Source organism: Chrysemys picta, chromosome 19, assembly GCF_011386835.1.
Source record: "Chrysemys picta bellii isolate R12L10 chromosome 19, ASM1138683v2, whole genome shotgun sequence".
Lineage (NCBI taxonomy): Eukaryota > Metazoa > Chordata > Testudines > Emydidae > Chrysemys > Chrysemys picta.
The window spans coordinates 20,409,157-20,423,977 of NC_088809.1; the positions used below are offsets into that span (position 1 = coordinate 20,409,157).

General features: G+C 51.1%; 1 protein-coding gene across 4 annotated transcripts; it reads left to right on the forward strand.

Annotated features, from left to right (window-relative positions):
* Positions 1–1,454: 1,454 nt before the first annotated feature.
* RAD51D (RAD51 paralog D) lies at positions 1,455–14,033 on the forward strand. 4 transcript variants are annotated; one of them, XM_065572997.1, is made up of 11 exons: positions 1,455–1,577; positions 4,048–4,205; positions 5,408–5,469; positions 5,853–5,971; positions 6,842–6,923; positions 7,578–7,712; positions 8,305–8,400; positions 8,694–8,784; positions 10,111–10,181; positions 12,297–12,464; positions 13,525–14,033. In XM_065572997.1, exons 2-11 carry the CDS (start codon positions 4,124–4,126, stop codon positions 13,606–13,608), a joined length of 990 nt encoding a protein of 329 aa, XP_065429069.1. In that variant the 5' UTR covers positions 1,455–1,577; positions 4,048–4,123; the 3' UTR covers positions 13,609–14,033. The 4 variants fall into 4 exon arrangements, with proteins under 4 accessions (XP_065429069.1, XP_005309892.2, XP_023966950.2 ...); XM_005309835.5 differs by lacking the exon at positions 1,455–1,577 and adding an exon at positions 2,631–2,750; XM_065572998.1 differs by lacking the exon at positions 1,455–1,577 and adding an exon at positions 2,696–2,750 and having other exon boundaries at positions 3,395–4,205.
* The last annotated feature ends 788 nt before the right edge of the window (positions 14,034–14,821 follow it).

Below are 14,821 nucleotides of genomic sequence, written 5' to 3' on the forward strand. Positions count from 1 at the left end.
CTATCTCCCCTTGTAAGTATTCTCACACTTCTTATCAAACTGTCTGTACTGGGCTAGCTTGATTATCACTTCAAAAGTTTTGTTTCTCTTAATTAATTGGCCTCTCAGAGTTGGTAAGACAACTCCCACCTGTTTATGCTCTCTGTATGTGTATCTCTCTCTCTCTCCTCAATATATGTTCCATTCTATATGCATCTGAAGAAGTGGGCTGTAGTCCACAAAAGCTTATGCTCTAATAAATTTGTTAGTCTCTAAGGTGCCACACGTACTCCTGTTCTTCTTTCTGCTTTTCAGAGAATCAGTAGTGGGTTAGTATGTCAGAGCCAGTTTGGCACAGGAAAAGTATCCCTTCCTTGCTTTGTGGATTATACACTCATTATACATTATAAACTACAGAAGTAGTTTAGCAGCAAGCATTACTCATTCTGAAGCTGTGGTAGTATTTAAAGTCTCTAGAGAAGCTGCCATATTAGCTAGTGATTGCTGCATGTTGGTAGAGAACTATTAACTGAACCGATCTGAGCCCAGAAATCAAACATTGCTTCAATATATCCCTGAAGAGCATTTTGGTTACTACGAACCTCAGGATCCTTATCAAGGACTTTAGCTACTTTGCTTTCAGGTGGCTCTTCGCTTGCAGCGCTCAGAGCTAAAACTCTGCAGACCCGGCCATTTAGATTGGCTACCTCAAGCTGCTGGAGTAATTTTAACATGAACACTAACAAGACCACAGACTTGTTTAAAGCTACAAGTCCTTATATGAAGGAGCAACATCGTAAGTAACTGACTTTCTGATCCAAGTTGAGTTGCCTGCTCCCTTACAGTGACTATTTAAGAGGTTTCCTTTCTGCTGCCTTAGTTTGCAGATTGTATTTACTGTTTCCTAGAGACCCTCACAGAAATAAAGAGCCGCATTTCATGAACCTCTCCTAGTTAGCAGTTTAGGCAAGAGAAAAGAAGGAGCTCCAACTTGCAATCCTTGCCCACTTGATACAAGCCTCTATAAGAATGAATCTTTGCTCCTAACATTCATCAGGGATCAGTCCAGAAAGAGAGAGACAGAGCCTAGTAACCTTCAGCCCGAAAAAGCAGCAGCCTAGTATATCTTGCTTTTCAGTTCTAAGCCTGGCTCTATTCTCTAGCTAATCTCAATATTAGTTTACTCTACTTCGTTAACTTTTGCTGCTGCTGCACCTCCTTTTCAAAATTTCCCCCTCGCAGCACTAACACTCTTCCCCAACTATCCCTTCCCCAAACACTAGCAGTATCTGCTATTTTAGCAATTAATCCACAAACTCCCCCCCCCCCCCCTTCCCACTATTTATAGATCAGGGGAGGCACTGAATGGCACTCACCTGTGCTAATTCTGGCTGGCAAGAAAGTCACATCCTTCCACAAAGCAGCTGATTAGAAATGCATCCCAGCTGGGAATAGGTTTGGATTTTTTTTTTTCCTCCTCCCACACCTCCTTTCCGCAGTTGTCTTGCTGAGCCATAGTAAAGTTGTGGTGCTTTTAAGTCATATACCAGATTCAGAGCAGTTTGGGGTCGTTGACAAGGGATTTCTACAGCAAGCTGGTTAGTATGCTGTGATCTGAAGATACCTGCGTGTTGTATGCATGCCCAGTGGTATTATTGTTAACCAGTGTTTGTTTCTAACAGGGGCCCTGGTATCTTTTAAATTTTTTACAAATTGCTATTAAAAACAGTGCGGAAAGGTTTTTCTTTCTGCTTTCTCAGTGAGGGGGATTTCAGCAAGGAAGAGAGACCCAGCCTTTCAAAGGTATTCAGGCTCCCAACTTCAGTTGAAATCAATAGGCGTTAGGGGTCTAGATTTCAATGGGAGTTAGGAGCCTAAACATCTCTGAGGATCTGGGCTAAACAATTAAAATCCTGCTCACGCGTGCGCTGAGTTATATGCCCGAGCGTAGCCTCGTTGCCCGTGACGGGGCTGCCCACATGAATGAAGTTAAACACATGCAGGAGGGGGGCTAACTAAGGTAGCCGGCCTGCCTGTGTGCACGGAAGCTCATTGCAGGTGTGGGGCCCAACGGACTATACAGAGAAGCAATGGAAAGGATTGTGCGAAGTGCTGCTAAATCAAACAACTGACAAAAGAGAAAGGGGGGATCTGTTGCTAACGTCTTTCAGTTATGATAGGCCTCGATCCTACCGTGAGATCACAGAGGTCCCCCCCCCCCGCCCCCATGTGGATCTGATTGTAGGATGGTGGCCACTGTCACCTTAGGGGTTATCAAGTATCAGAGGGGTAGCCGTGTTAGTCTGAATCTGTAAAAAGCAACAGAGGGTCCTGTGGCACCTTGCATCTGAAGAAGTGAGGTTCTTACCCACGAAAGCTTATGCTCCAATACTTCTGTTAGTCTCAAAGGTGCCACAGGACCCTCTGTTGCTTTTTAGGGGTTATCAGTCGCTCTAGTGATTGTAATCTGATGGCTTTGAGATCCGGGAAGGAAGGGGCTATAGAAGTGCAAACCATTTGTTATTCTAGAATGATTTCAAACTTGTGGCAAAGCGGGGGGGACAAGGCCCTGGTTCAGGAAAGCACACATGGGTAGTGTTTTCCTGCTGCGGCTGGAGTTTCCCTCCTCCTCCGGCTCTCCCCAGGCAGCCAGCAGGTGGAGATAGACAGCTCGGGCCTTGCTGTTTGCTCTCTGAACCCGGCAGAGGAGCAGGAAGTGGAGGCAGAGGCAGGCTTGGGGAGCTGAGCTGTGTGGGGCATGGTGTTCGCAGGTGAGCGGCGTCCGCCTGGGGGGCAGCGGGGGCGGGTGGGTCAGGCGGGGTGTGTAATGCAAGCGGGGCGGGGGCCCAAGCAAGGTTTTTACATTCATAACTGACGCAGCAAGCCCAGGGGTGCCGGGGTCCCCGGGGATGCTCGGAGAGCAAGTGGGACCAATTGGGATGGGTGGGGGAGGGGCAGTGGGTGCCTATATAAGACACAGCCCCGACTATATGGACCGGCTCTCTGAAATCGGGGCCTCTGGTCGCTCTCCGCTCAGGGCTGCGCTTGCCAGCGGCCGGGTGCTCTGCAGCTGTTGTGGGGCAGAGCTGGTTCCCGTCCCCTTTCGCTGTGGGGCTGCCCTGTCCTCGGGGCGGGGGGTGCCAGGTTTGCTAGCCCCGCCGTCCGTCTGCAAGAGCCCCGTAACGCGGTTGCTTAGTCCGGGTCCTGCCCTGGAAGCGAGGTGGGACAGGCTGCCCCGTGTGTGTGTCGGGAGAGCGGCTGGATGGGAATGGAGCGATGCCCGTGTTCAGAGTCGTGTTCTTCTGCCTGCTCGGCTGGTGCTCCGGGAAGGGGTGTCAGCGCACTGGGCTCTTCTGGGATTCTGTATTATTTGTATGACTTTATTATTTGCATGCTGGTTAGTCCTACACACTAGGAAGAAGGTTCCCTAGGACTGCTTGTTTCCCTGCAGCCAGGCCTGAGGTCCTGATGCAGTCACAAAGGTCCTGCCATCCCCTGGCAAACGGCTTGGAGGTGTCGTGCATGCATATTCCTCGCTAGCAATGTCAGAGCTGGGCGCAGACGCTCTCTGATTTCTACCCTGCCAAACTCCCGGCCACGACCGCGTTAAAGAAAAGATGCTGGGACCAGCGCAAAGGGCTTGGAGACCTCGCTCCTCTTGAAAAGATAGAGCAGGGACTGGCTTTTCATTGTGTGCGGCCAGCGCCTAGCCCACTGGATCCCTCATGACCACTTCCAGCTGCTGGCACAAGACGAGCAATAAATAATAATTGTGCATGACCCTGGTAATAATTGTGCATGACCCTGCAGCTGCAGGATCCAGGAACCGCTGTGAGCTAGTGGAGGGCTACACAAACTTGTCGTTCAGATTCTGACAATCCCTGATCCCGAGAGACGCTCCCTGGTGCGCAGTGCACTGGTCCTTGCTCGCAGTGCTGGCCGCGGGACTTGGCCGTGGCTTTGTTCACGGAGCTGCAACCAAGACGCAGGTGGTGGTACAGAGAGTAAAGGGCAATGGTGTTTCCGTGTCCCCGGAATAACAGACCCGCCCTCTTCTCTCTTGTGCAGGGTGCAGGACTGCGTGGCGCTCGGCCGCCCCACATAGAGATCCTGTCCCCTTCCCTTCAGGGGCTGTCACAGGGACATGGTGATACTCCGAGCAGGCCTCTGCCCCGGCCTCACGGCAGAGATGATCCAGCTTCTGAAAGCCAACAGCATCGCTACAGGTAAAGGGGCAGCCCGGGGTCTTAGCACTAGGATCTCCCCCACCTGGACTTCTGGGCGAACCCTGGGGAGTAGTCAGGGAAGGGCACAGAGCTCTCTCGCCCACTGGCCGTGCTCCTGCACCGACGGGCGGGACTGGCTGGGAGCTCAGTATTGTGCTCCAGGAGCATTCCCAGATCCTCCTACTGGACTCTGCGCTCTCCCTGGAGCAGTGTAGCGTAGGAGATGGGGCTCATGCCTTCCTCAGCAGTGTTAGGGGGTATGTACCTGAAGCCCGTTAAGGCAGCCAGACACCACGGAGCTGTGTCTGGCTCATCTCTGTATCTAAGGCGATGTCTGCGCGGCAAGTGCGAATGCAGCACACGGAGACATAGCTTTGACCTAGCCAGCGCGAGTAACACTAGCAGTGACACCGCGGCAGTGGCCACTCGAGAACATACACGGGGTCCCAAGCGGGTGTGTAAGGCCTGTACAGTGTGTAGAGTGTGCCGTGGCTTCGTTGCTACAGTTAGCCGAGCTTGCCAGCTCGACGCTAGCTCAGGTGTGTCTACGTGTGCTGCAGTCACACATCGTATTGCCGTGGAGATGTGCCCTCAGGCTCTGGAGTAGCGTCCAGCACCGCAGCATTTTGGCACTTGGCACATCTTGTATATTTTATGTCATGCGTTGTCCGCTGAGCCTCTCCACGCTCTGCAGGGACACTGAAATGCTGCACTTAGGCGCTATCTGCTATTCCCGTCTTGGGCTTCCACGCCACTCTGCCAACGCACTGGGGTCCTGCCGTGTCGCGCTCCCTGCCGTTGCAGTCCCGCGCCGCTCCTGAGCAGCTGACGACGACGGTGCCGTGGGTTTGCCAGCGGGTGATTGATAAGCCCCAAAGGCCGTTCACTTTATGCTCCGTGCTCCTTTACAAACCCAAGAGTGAACGTGTCTCAGACTAGCCCTGTGACATCTTCTGTGAGCGTTCCTTTGATTCACCACTGCTAGCCATTGGGCTGAGCTCAGATAACACAGCTCGGCGTCTATGAGTGGGTACGGCTGCATGTTAGGTCTCACTGCCCAAAACTGGATTTGGCTCTGTCTTCTGGCTCGGGGAGGACAGGGCAGAATAGTGTCACCGTGTGTTATATCTGAGGAGTTCTCTGGCATTCCAGGGCTGTTACATTTTGGCCTCCAGCTGCTTATCTCTGACTGTTACTTGCAGTGGTGGACCTTGTCTCCTCGGACCTGGAGGAAGTTGCCCGGAAGTGCTGCCTGTCCTACAAGGTGAGAAGAGATTCCTTGGTGTTGATGTTCAATCTGGGAGCTAAAGCTGTAGCCTGCCGGAGAGAGCCATGTTTAGCCAAATGCTTTGATGTGGGTCGTCTGTCTGCAGAGACCTCACCCTCATGCACGACTGGGCTAACAATGCATCAGTCTGTCTGCTGGGCGCTGTAGATCTGGCCCGATGTTCCTTAGGGCCTTCCATCTGTCTGCAAAGGCTCCTTCTCTGGGGAAGTCCTCATTCTTTGTACTGAGGTAGTCTCCTAGCAGCCCCAGTCATGGACCACAACCCATTGTACTAGGCACAGTACAAAGATGGTCCGTGCCACAGAGCTGTTTCCGAATTCTTCAGTGTCCCATTTGGGGATGGCCGTCTGTCCACACAGGCCCTGGTCGCCGTGAGACGTGTGTTGCTGGCACAGTTTTCAGCCTTTCCTGTCAACGGGGCGGATCTCTACGAGGAACTCAAGAGCACCACAGCCATCCTGTCCACAGGGAGCAAGAGGTGAGGACGTCCCACGCGAAGGGGAGAGGGCAAGGGTTAAAGCTGAATTGTTTTTCCCTTCCCCACCCTCTGTTGCCAGAAGACAAGTTGGACTTCAAGCTTCAACCTGGAGACAGCTCCAGCCGCTTGGCTGAGATCTGAGCTGACGCGGTATCTGTCAGGATTCCCTTCCAACAGGGACTGAGCCGGAGACCTTGTGCACCTGGAAGCAGCAGGGCTGTCTCTTGAGTAGAGAGAGATTCTGCTTTGCCGGTCCACAGCATTAGCATGTTAGCACTAGTCACCTATTTCAAGCCACCAGCCTCCACTCCTGCAATTGACCCTTGCTCTGACCCCCCCATTGTATTCATCTCCCCGAGCACTTGCACAGTTGCTGCATCCTGGCTGGAGATTTTTATCCCATTCGGTTGCAGAACGTTATAAGCATTTGCCCAGGTGGCGATTTGAGCCATTAAGGATGGTTACTGCTGCCGGAACAGCATTGAGTCGTGATGGCCCTGAGCGTGAGGACCAGGGATCGAAATGAACAGTTCGATACTTGGTATCGACCACTCCCCTTTTCTCCTTCCCTACTGGTTATAATAATCAAGTGCGACCCCTCAGAGAAGCCCACCTGTCGCCTTCATGCTGCGTTCCCACCTCCAGAGCTGCCAACAAGGCAAAGGCCTTTCCCGTTCAGGACTCCGTTCCTATACCTGCCCTGCTGTCGTTTTTCCTCCCTCGCCAGAAACAGAAAGAGGAGTGAGAGGACCGGGGGAGAGTCCGTGGGGATGTGGATGTGTTGGCTGAGTATATCTGAGACACTAGCTGATTTCCAGCCTCCATTAGCTCAGGATTGATTCTCGTTGTTGTCGTGTGTTTCTCCTTTAGCTTGGATAAGCTGCTGGACTCTGGCCTGTACACTGGTGAAGTGACCGAGCTCACAGGAGCGCCCAGCAGTGGCAAGACACAGGTGGGCGGTTCTGTGCCTAACAGAGCAGATGTTATAATTCCTCCCCCTCCCCCAGTTATTTAAGGTGGCAGCTCCCTACACCCCATCACCTGTGGCACATTCTGCATCCACAGGGAAGAGGGAGCTCGGGCCTCCTTTGTTACTCCACCTTTCATTGTTTGATGGTTGATACTGTGCTCATTGGGGTGCTAAACTGGGATATTTACAACAATTGAAGATAAAAAAACAGCTGTTGCCGCACATCTGGCAAGAATCCAGACTCATCCTACCCCCTGTGGCCACTGATCTTCTTCAGCTACTAGCCCAAAGAAGGAGATGCGTTAAACTGACTCGTCTTGCGCCATGTCCGAAACGGGGGGCTGTGAGCTGTGAACCAGGCTTTATCTAGAGCACATGGCAGGTGCCCAAGTGGAATCCAAGGCCTGGATCTGTTTGGTGAGGTCTGTGTCAGTCTCCCTGCTAGCAGAGGTGAAGGGCCCTGGTGGCTCCGCTCTCCTGTCACTATATGACTGCGTGATAGTGGTTTGCAGACAGCGAGCCCGCTCCTTAGCTTGGCTCAGGTGTAACGTGCTGGGTTCAGTATGAAAACAAGCCCCTCCTTTAGGAAGGACGGCTGCAATGGGGTGAGATCCATCCACGCGCTCTCCCTCCTAGGTGTGCCTCAGCATAGCCGTGAGCACGTCCCACGACCTCAAGCAGAACGTCCTCTACGTCGACTCCACGGGCGGGTTCACGGCCTCTCGCCTGCTCCAGCTGGCTCAGACCAGGACAGGGGATGAAGAGGAGCAGGTCAGTGTGGCTGCATCCCTGACCCCGACTGCTTCCAGCGTCAAGAGCAGCGGAACTAGTGACTTCTCGGCTGCTGTCGCTGACAGTGGCCTGCCCCTGAACCAGCAGGGATACCCAGGAATCCGATTTTTCCTCTGATGGACTTCCAGGCAATTCCGTGCTGCAGCCTTCTGTCTTCTTGGGCTTCCCCTGGCTCCCTCTATGAGCACCAAACCTTCCTTTCCTGGCTCAGTGGGAGCCCTGGGTGCCCAGCACCTCCTGAGAATCAGGCCACCTAATCGGGTCCCTTGTTATCGATTTAAGCTGCCAAACATTGGCCTTAATTATTCTGGGCCTCAGTTTTCCCACCTGTAAAGTGGGGATAATGGCACTGCTACATGGGGGCAGTGGGCAGGGTTGAGGACCCTTGGATTAAAGATGCTTGTAGACGTGTTGGCTGGGAATGCTGGGCACCAGGTTCGAACATATTGTAGCCACCCGGACTTTGAAAGGTCTTGTTTGGGTTTGGAGGATGGTGCGGTTCCTGGAGAGGGTGAGGCTGGGTCTGAATGAGCTGTCTCTGCGTGATGCTTCTGCTCTCCTCTCCCTGCAGGTGGAGGCTCTGCAGAGGATTCAAGTGGCCCGGGTGTTCGATGTCTATAAAATGCTGGATGTGTTACAGGAACTCCGGTGCAGCGTGTCCCAGCAGGTGGGGCTCTGGCTCTCTCGCTGTGATTGTGTAAAGATCCACCCAGTCAGGGTGGTGGCCCGATCCTGGGAAGCCGCGGGGCTGCTCACTTGAGTCCGAACGGGCAGGATCGGGCAGACTGTTCTGTTGACATCAGGATTTCCAGGCTTCTTCAGGACTCCGATCTCTTCATCCTGCCCCAGAGCTGCTGATGGCCACGCATCCTGTGCTGGCATACGTTGTACTGGTGCCACTCTGCGTGGCACTTGGTGCCCTGTGTGTTGCCCTCACACACTCTGTGCTTCACTCCCCAGGTCCTGAGCTCCTCGGGGCCGGTGAAGGTGCTGGTGGTTGACTCCGTCTCAGCGGTGATTTGCCCGCTCCTCGGCGGCAGGCAGGCGGAGGGTGAGTGAGGGGCGCCGCGGAGCGAGCACGGTTTGAGGATTCGAAACTGGGTCTCTGCAGCAAAGAAACACTGAGCTACCCATGGTGGGACAGACAATTTCAGTATTTCTTCCGGATCTTGCTAATTACCTGCAACGTTTCCAGCTGGTATTCTATGCTGTCGATGAGCCCCAGTATAGTCTGATCCCTGAGCCCCCGTGGAATGGGGAGAGGAAAATTTTGTTGTTGTGTTTTATTCCAGGGCGGTGTAGGGTTATATAACAGTGCAGCAGATACAATGCACTTACTGGAGACCACCTAAAGATGTACCATTCAGATACCCCCTTATTCGCTCCCTCCCAGATAAGCTCGAACACCTAGCTGATTTCTTACTCGTCAGAATTTTGTGGGGCTGCTGGAACCTCTACAGATTTTTGTCACTGATTTCTAGTAAGCTGGGGGTGGCGGGGCTGGATTGATCTGGAACTGGACGGCCACTGGTAAAACACTTCACGTAGGCCAGAGCGTAACTTCTAGTCACTACTGACTTGGGCTGCATTTGATTGTGCCTAAGAGTGAGGGACTCCATTGCCCATTGCCAGTCCTCTGAGCCATCTGGCCTGTAGTTATTGGAAGTCAGTGGGGAAAATGTCACCTAGCTGCTGTCTGGTGGCCTGAAACAAGCAGGAGACTCGCAGTCCGGTTTCTAGAGGACAAGTGTGCACGCTGGTCACCATCACAATTAGGGCCAGGTGGCAGTCTTAGTAGAGAGGCAAAGGGTTGAATGGATCATGGACAGTCATGTGGCCTAGTGGGGGAAGGCATTGTGGCCTAGTGGATAAAGCACTCGACTGGGACTCAGGGGAGATCTATTCTTGGCTCTCCCCCTGGCTTATGGGATGACCTTGCACAAGTTGCTTTCCTTCTCAGTTACCCCATCTGTAAAATGGGGATAATACTACTGCCCTCCTTTGTAACGCACTTTGAGATCTGTTGATGAGAAGCACCGTAGAAGAGCTAGGTGGCGATATTATTCTAGCACTGGTCCCCCTGGCTCAGGGGTGGTGCCCGTTAATGGGGTGCGTGTTGGGGGTGGAGGAGGGAAAGATGGAACTGCTGCTGCCTATGCTAGGTTTGTTCCCTGGATACGAGAAATATCCAGGGACTGACAAATAAGCATGTATCAACTGCACTAAGTACATAATATATCGGGGTCACCTGCCTGGGTGGGAGTGCGGAGGACTGAGGGAACTGCTCCTGATTCATTCTCTCAGGAGAGGGTCCTAGGTCTCGAAGAAACTGCCGATGGAAGCAAGCCCTGAAATGCTATTGTATCGTCATCCACAGGCTTGGCCATCATGATGCAGCTGGCCAGGGAACTGAAGACACTCGCCAGAGAACTGAGCATGGCTGTTGTGGTGAGTTCGTTGGCCAGTTGCTCTTCCTGGGCTGGGAGCAGGGGACCCGGAGTTGAAAAGAATTTGGGGGCAGAGAATTATGACAGAGGTGAATCTGTCCCGGAGGAGTTCAGGACAGGTAGATGACAGGGCTGTTTGCATTGTTCTCTGAGGCAACAACTGATGTAGATTCCTATATGATCTAGGTGCCTGGCTAGTTGCCAGAGTGGCCCTTGAGCCAGTTGTCTTTGGGTCGGTACAGGGCATTACAGCATTTATAAACGGATGGGACCTCTGTGCTCTGTCCTTTGGTTCTGGGCGTTTGCACAGAGGGTTTGACTCCTAGGAGGAATGCTGTGACCCCGATCAATGTGCCGAATGGGGAGGTCCTGGCTGTGAAGCATCACGAATAGTCAATATATTGGAGCGGGCACTAAAATGTATGGGGAGAATCCGGCTTTGCCGTTGCTCTGATCACCCATAAAGCAGCAAGCAAAGAAGCAGAGGGGCAGAACGGTCACAGATTCAAGGTTAAACTCACCGCCTGGGAGGCACTGCAGTTCCCAGGAATGAGGGAGTTAGCTATACATTGGCCTCTCCTTGCTTCATGGCCAATCTGGGGCCAGCATTCATTTTAAGCCAACGCACAGGTCTTATCGAAGCCGTTTGTGTTACCCATGCGAACACACTGTGGCTTTTTGTCTCCCTCTAATGGCTAGAGCAGGTGTAGTCAATTGAACCCATTTGAGCTAACAGACCTGGTGCTTTAGCTCAAGTAGTGGAGGTTCATGTTTCTAAAACATAAAGTGGTGGCCAGGCAGGGATTTGGACTGGAGAACTGCCTGCTTGGGGAAGCTTGTCCAGTACTGCTTGAGCTAAAAGATAAGCTTGGAAGCAGTAACGCATTTGTAAACCTGTATACATGGCCTAGCCACTGGAGACGGCACAAAGAGCCACACCGGATGATATTTCGAAGGGCACGGGGCTTAATTTGTGCCAGGGCTGAGCCCCGGCACCTCTGGGCCGGGCAGTTCTTAGCCCCGGCACCTCTGGGCCGGGCAGTTCTTAGCCCCGGCACCTCTGGGCCGGGCAGTTCTTAGCCCCGGCACCTCTGGGCCGGGCAGTTCTTAGCCCCGGCACCTCTAGGCCGGGCAATTCTTAGCCCCGGCACCTATGGGCCTCCCGAGTCAGTTATGAAAGTAAAAAAACTTGCTTGTGCCCCGGCACCTCTTTCATTACAAATTAAGCACTGGACGGGCAGCATGGCCAGTCATGACAAGGGGCAAAGGAAGGAAAGGAACAAAGCTCAGTGGAAGCGGCTGATTGCATCCATTAGCTTCCTCATCATCAAGAAATGGATAGATAATAAGACAGAAAATATCATGTTGCCTCTCTATAAATCCATGGTACGCCCACATCTTGAATACTGCGTGCAGATGTGGTCACTCCATCTCAAAAGAGTTATATTGGAATTGGAAAAGGTTCAGAAAAGGGCAACAAAAATGATTAGGGGTATGGAACGGCTTCCGTATGAGGAGAGATTAATAAGACTGGGACTTTTCAGCTTGGAGAAGAGGCGACTAAGGGGGGATATGATAGAGGTCTATATAATCATGACTGGTGTGAGAAAGTAAATAAGGAAGTGTTATTTACTCCTTCTTATAATACAAGAACAAGGGGACACCAAATGAAATTAATAGGTAGCAGGTTTAAAACAGACACAAGAAAGTATTTTTTCATGCAACGCACTGTCAACCTCTGGAACTCCTTGCCAGATGGTATTGTGAAGGCCAAAACTATGACGGGGTTCAAAAGGGAGCTAATTAGAGTAATGGAAGATAGGTCCATCAATGGCTACTAGCCAGGATGGGCAGGAATGGTGTCCCTAGCCTCTGTTTGCCAGAAGCTGAGATTGGGTGACAGGGGATGGATCACTTGATGATTACCTGTTCTGTTCATTCCCTTTAGGGCACCTGGCATTGGCCACTGTCAGAGGACAGGACACTGGGCTTGATGGACCTTGGGTCTGACCCAGTATGGCCATTATGTTCTAAGTGTCCCAGTGTTTCATTGCAAGAAGTAGCAGTTATTGCTGGTAACTGGCTGGAACTGATAAGCTGGTTTGTTGCATTCCAGGTGACTAACCACGTGACCAGAGATGGCAGCAGTGGTCACCTGAAACCAGCCCTAGGTCGCTCCTGGAGTTTTGTGCCCAGCACCCGGGTGCTGTTAGAGAGCAGAGAAGGCACTTGGGGACAAGCTAGCACCCATCGCATTGCTTCCTTAACAAAATCGCCCCGGCAGGTGAGCCTTTCCTGGAGACCCCGTCTGGGAATGGTGGGGATGGCTATGGAGAAGGTGGTTTGGAGTTAAGTCAGAGATAGGATCCCAGGCAAGGACTGAGTCCTTAGGGAAGTAATGCAAGAACTCTGGCTTCATTCAAAAGTCACCAGCAGGACTCTGTGATGGGCTTTGGGGACTTGAAGAAAATACAACCAAGCTATAAACTGTGGAAGTGCATGCATTTCCCCCGCTTCTAAATGGCCCATTTTATCATTCCGGACATACTAAATCAGTTGCTCCATTTCTAATTTGGGTCACACTGACTCAGTCGTTCCATCAAAACACTCCTGACTATGCATGGTCGTTAAAGATCCCATACAACTACTGGCAAGAGGAAGCACATTGGCTCAGGTGTCCTGGTCAGTTACTAACATGGGTGACTATATCGTATTGTTCTCACTGCAGCTTCAAATTAGATACTATGGGCCAAGCCCTCAGATGGTGTAAATCCATGTAACTCCATTGAAATCACTGGATCTATGGTGATTTATATCACCTGAAGCTCTGGCCCTATATTCTGTTTCCGTTTCTGAGCCAAGTTGCTGTTGAGTGTATTTGTATTGCAGTGGTGTCCGTAAACCCAAATCAAAATCAGAGCCATATTGTACTGGACACTAAATAAAATAGTTAAAGACGATCCCTGTCCCCAAAGAGTTTACAGTGCAACACTGATAGTAGGTACAGATGTGCCCTTAATTATGGACTCTTAGGGCTTGTCTACATGGGGACATAGAGAAAAGTTTTTCCAAATTAACTAAATGTGTGAATTTGAAATGGATCAGTTAAATCACATTAAATCCCTGTGTGTATTTACTTATTTCACTTTGGAAGTGAATTAAAATAAACTGAATTAAAGCCACTTTAATTCTGAATGAGGGTGTTCACACCAGGATTTAATATGGTTTCACTAATCCAGTTCAAATTCATGCCTTCAGTTAATTCGGATTAACTTTCCTGGATGCCTCGGTATAGACAAGCCCTTAGATATGTGAGCTTAAGTTCCTCTTGGCTTCCCTTACAGCCAACTGGGATTGAGGTGGAGTTGGACATCGGAAGCTGTGGGGTATTGGAAGAGAGCCCAGCTGCATCTGGAGAGGGACGCTGATGGAGGGTGAAAAGTGAACCGCAGATTACGAGGGCCTTTACTGTGGGCACCTTTGCAGCTAATATTACTGAAGATTGCAGAACCAGACCACGTTAGCCAAGCCATCATGGTGGCCAGGAGAGATGCTTGGAGTCCCAGAAGAAAGGACTGTAGAAACAGGTCTGTTTCCTGTTGTCTTTGCCAATTAAGGAACTCCCTCATCCTGGACAAGGGAGGTTTGGGGTTCCAAGGAGATCTCAGAGGAATGCGTTTGAAGTCAGACAAGCGCTGCGTGTGGCTGTAGCACTTTTCTGGAGTGCATTAAAACCATAAGCCCTTTCCTGGGGGTTCTGTGGATTATCAGGGGAACCTTTGTCTCAGGGTGTCATGGGATCAGCGGGAATTTTGCTGAATTATTTGATGAATAAACACCAGACTGTTGGTAACGTGGCTTTTTATAACCAACTGCTGCCTGATCCCAGAACCTCCAGCTCTCTAGTGAGGGTCCCTGGGAGGCCTCAAAGAATACCATCAAGACCTTCAGGAGCTGGAATTCCATCTACTGTAGCTGCCATTAGTTTTAGTCCTGTTATACCTCTAAAGGATCATCACTACAGCAACCTTCAGGGCTGGGTCCCGCTCTGCTTATTCTATAGCAGCACTAGGGTGGACACAGGCTGCTAAAGGGAAACCACATGATAAGTTCTCAGAGCTTTTTATGGTCACATCTTTTCGACCCAGAGTAATCATGGGTAGTTTGTAGGTGGGGGCAGTGGTATTTTAGTGTATATTGCATAAAGAGTTGCTGCTACCTCATGGAAAAAGGTATAGGTGTCTTGGGCCAGAGCCTTAGCTGGTGCAAATTGGGTGTTGCTCCTGATTGACAGCAGTGGAGGATCTGGTCCCGTGTTTACGCACTTTGGGGCTGATGTATTTGATATCACTTCCTGTATTTCTCTTCCTTTGACTTTAAAAAAAAAATTATTATAAGGAATATTTTGCTTGGAAAACAGGAACTTTGTTTTAATGAGGTTATTCTACACCGGCTGCTGCGCCTGCGAACGATCACGATGTCGAGTGAGGACAGACGGACTCTAAGGCCTTGCCTGAACTCAGGGAATTATACAGAAAAACACCCATCTGATTTAGCTTGCACCAGTGAGAACATTAGTGTAGACGAGACTCTGGTCTCCGGATCCATTTCTACCATCACATTGATTCAACTTGCTTTTCA

Excerpts from the sequence above, each read along its gene's own strand:
- RAD51D (XM_065572997.1), top strand. The coding sequence starts at position 4,124 with ATGGTGATACTCCGAGCAGGCCTCTGCCCCGGCCTCACGGCAGAGATG. Across the intron at positions 5,470-5,852 it reads AGTGCTGCCTGTCCTACAAG|GCCCTGGTCGCCGTGAGACG; the intron begins GTGAGAAGAGAT and ends CTGTCCACACAG. Across the intron at positions 5,972-6,841 it reads CTGTCCACAGGGAGCAAGAG|CTTGGATAAGCTGCTGGACT; the intron begins GTGAGGACGTCC and ends TTTCTCCTTTAG.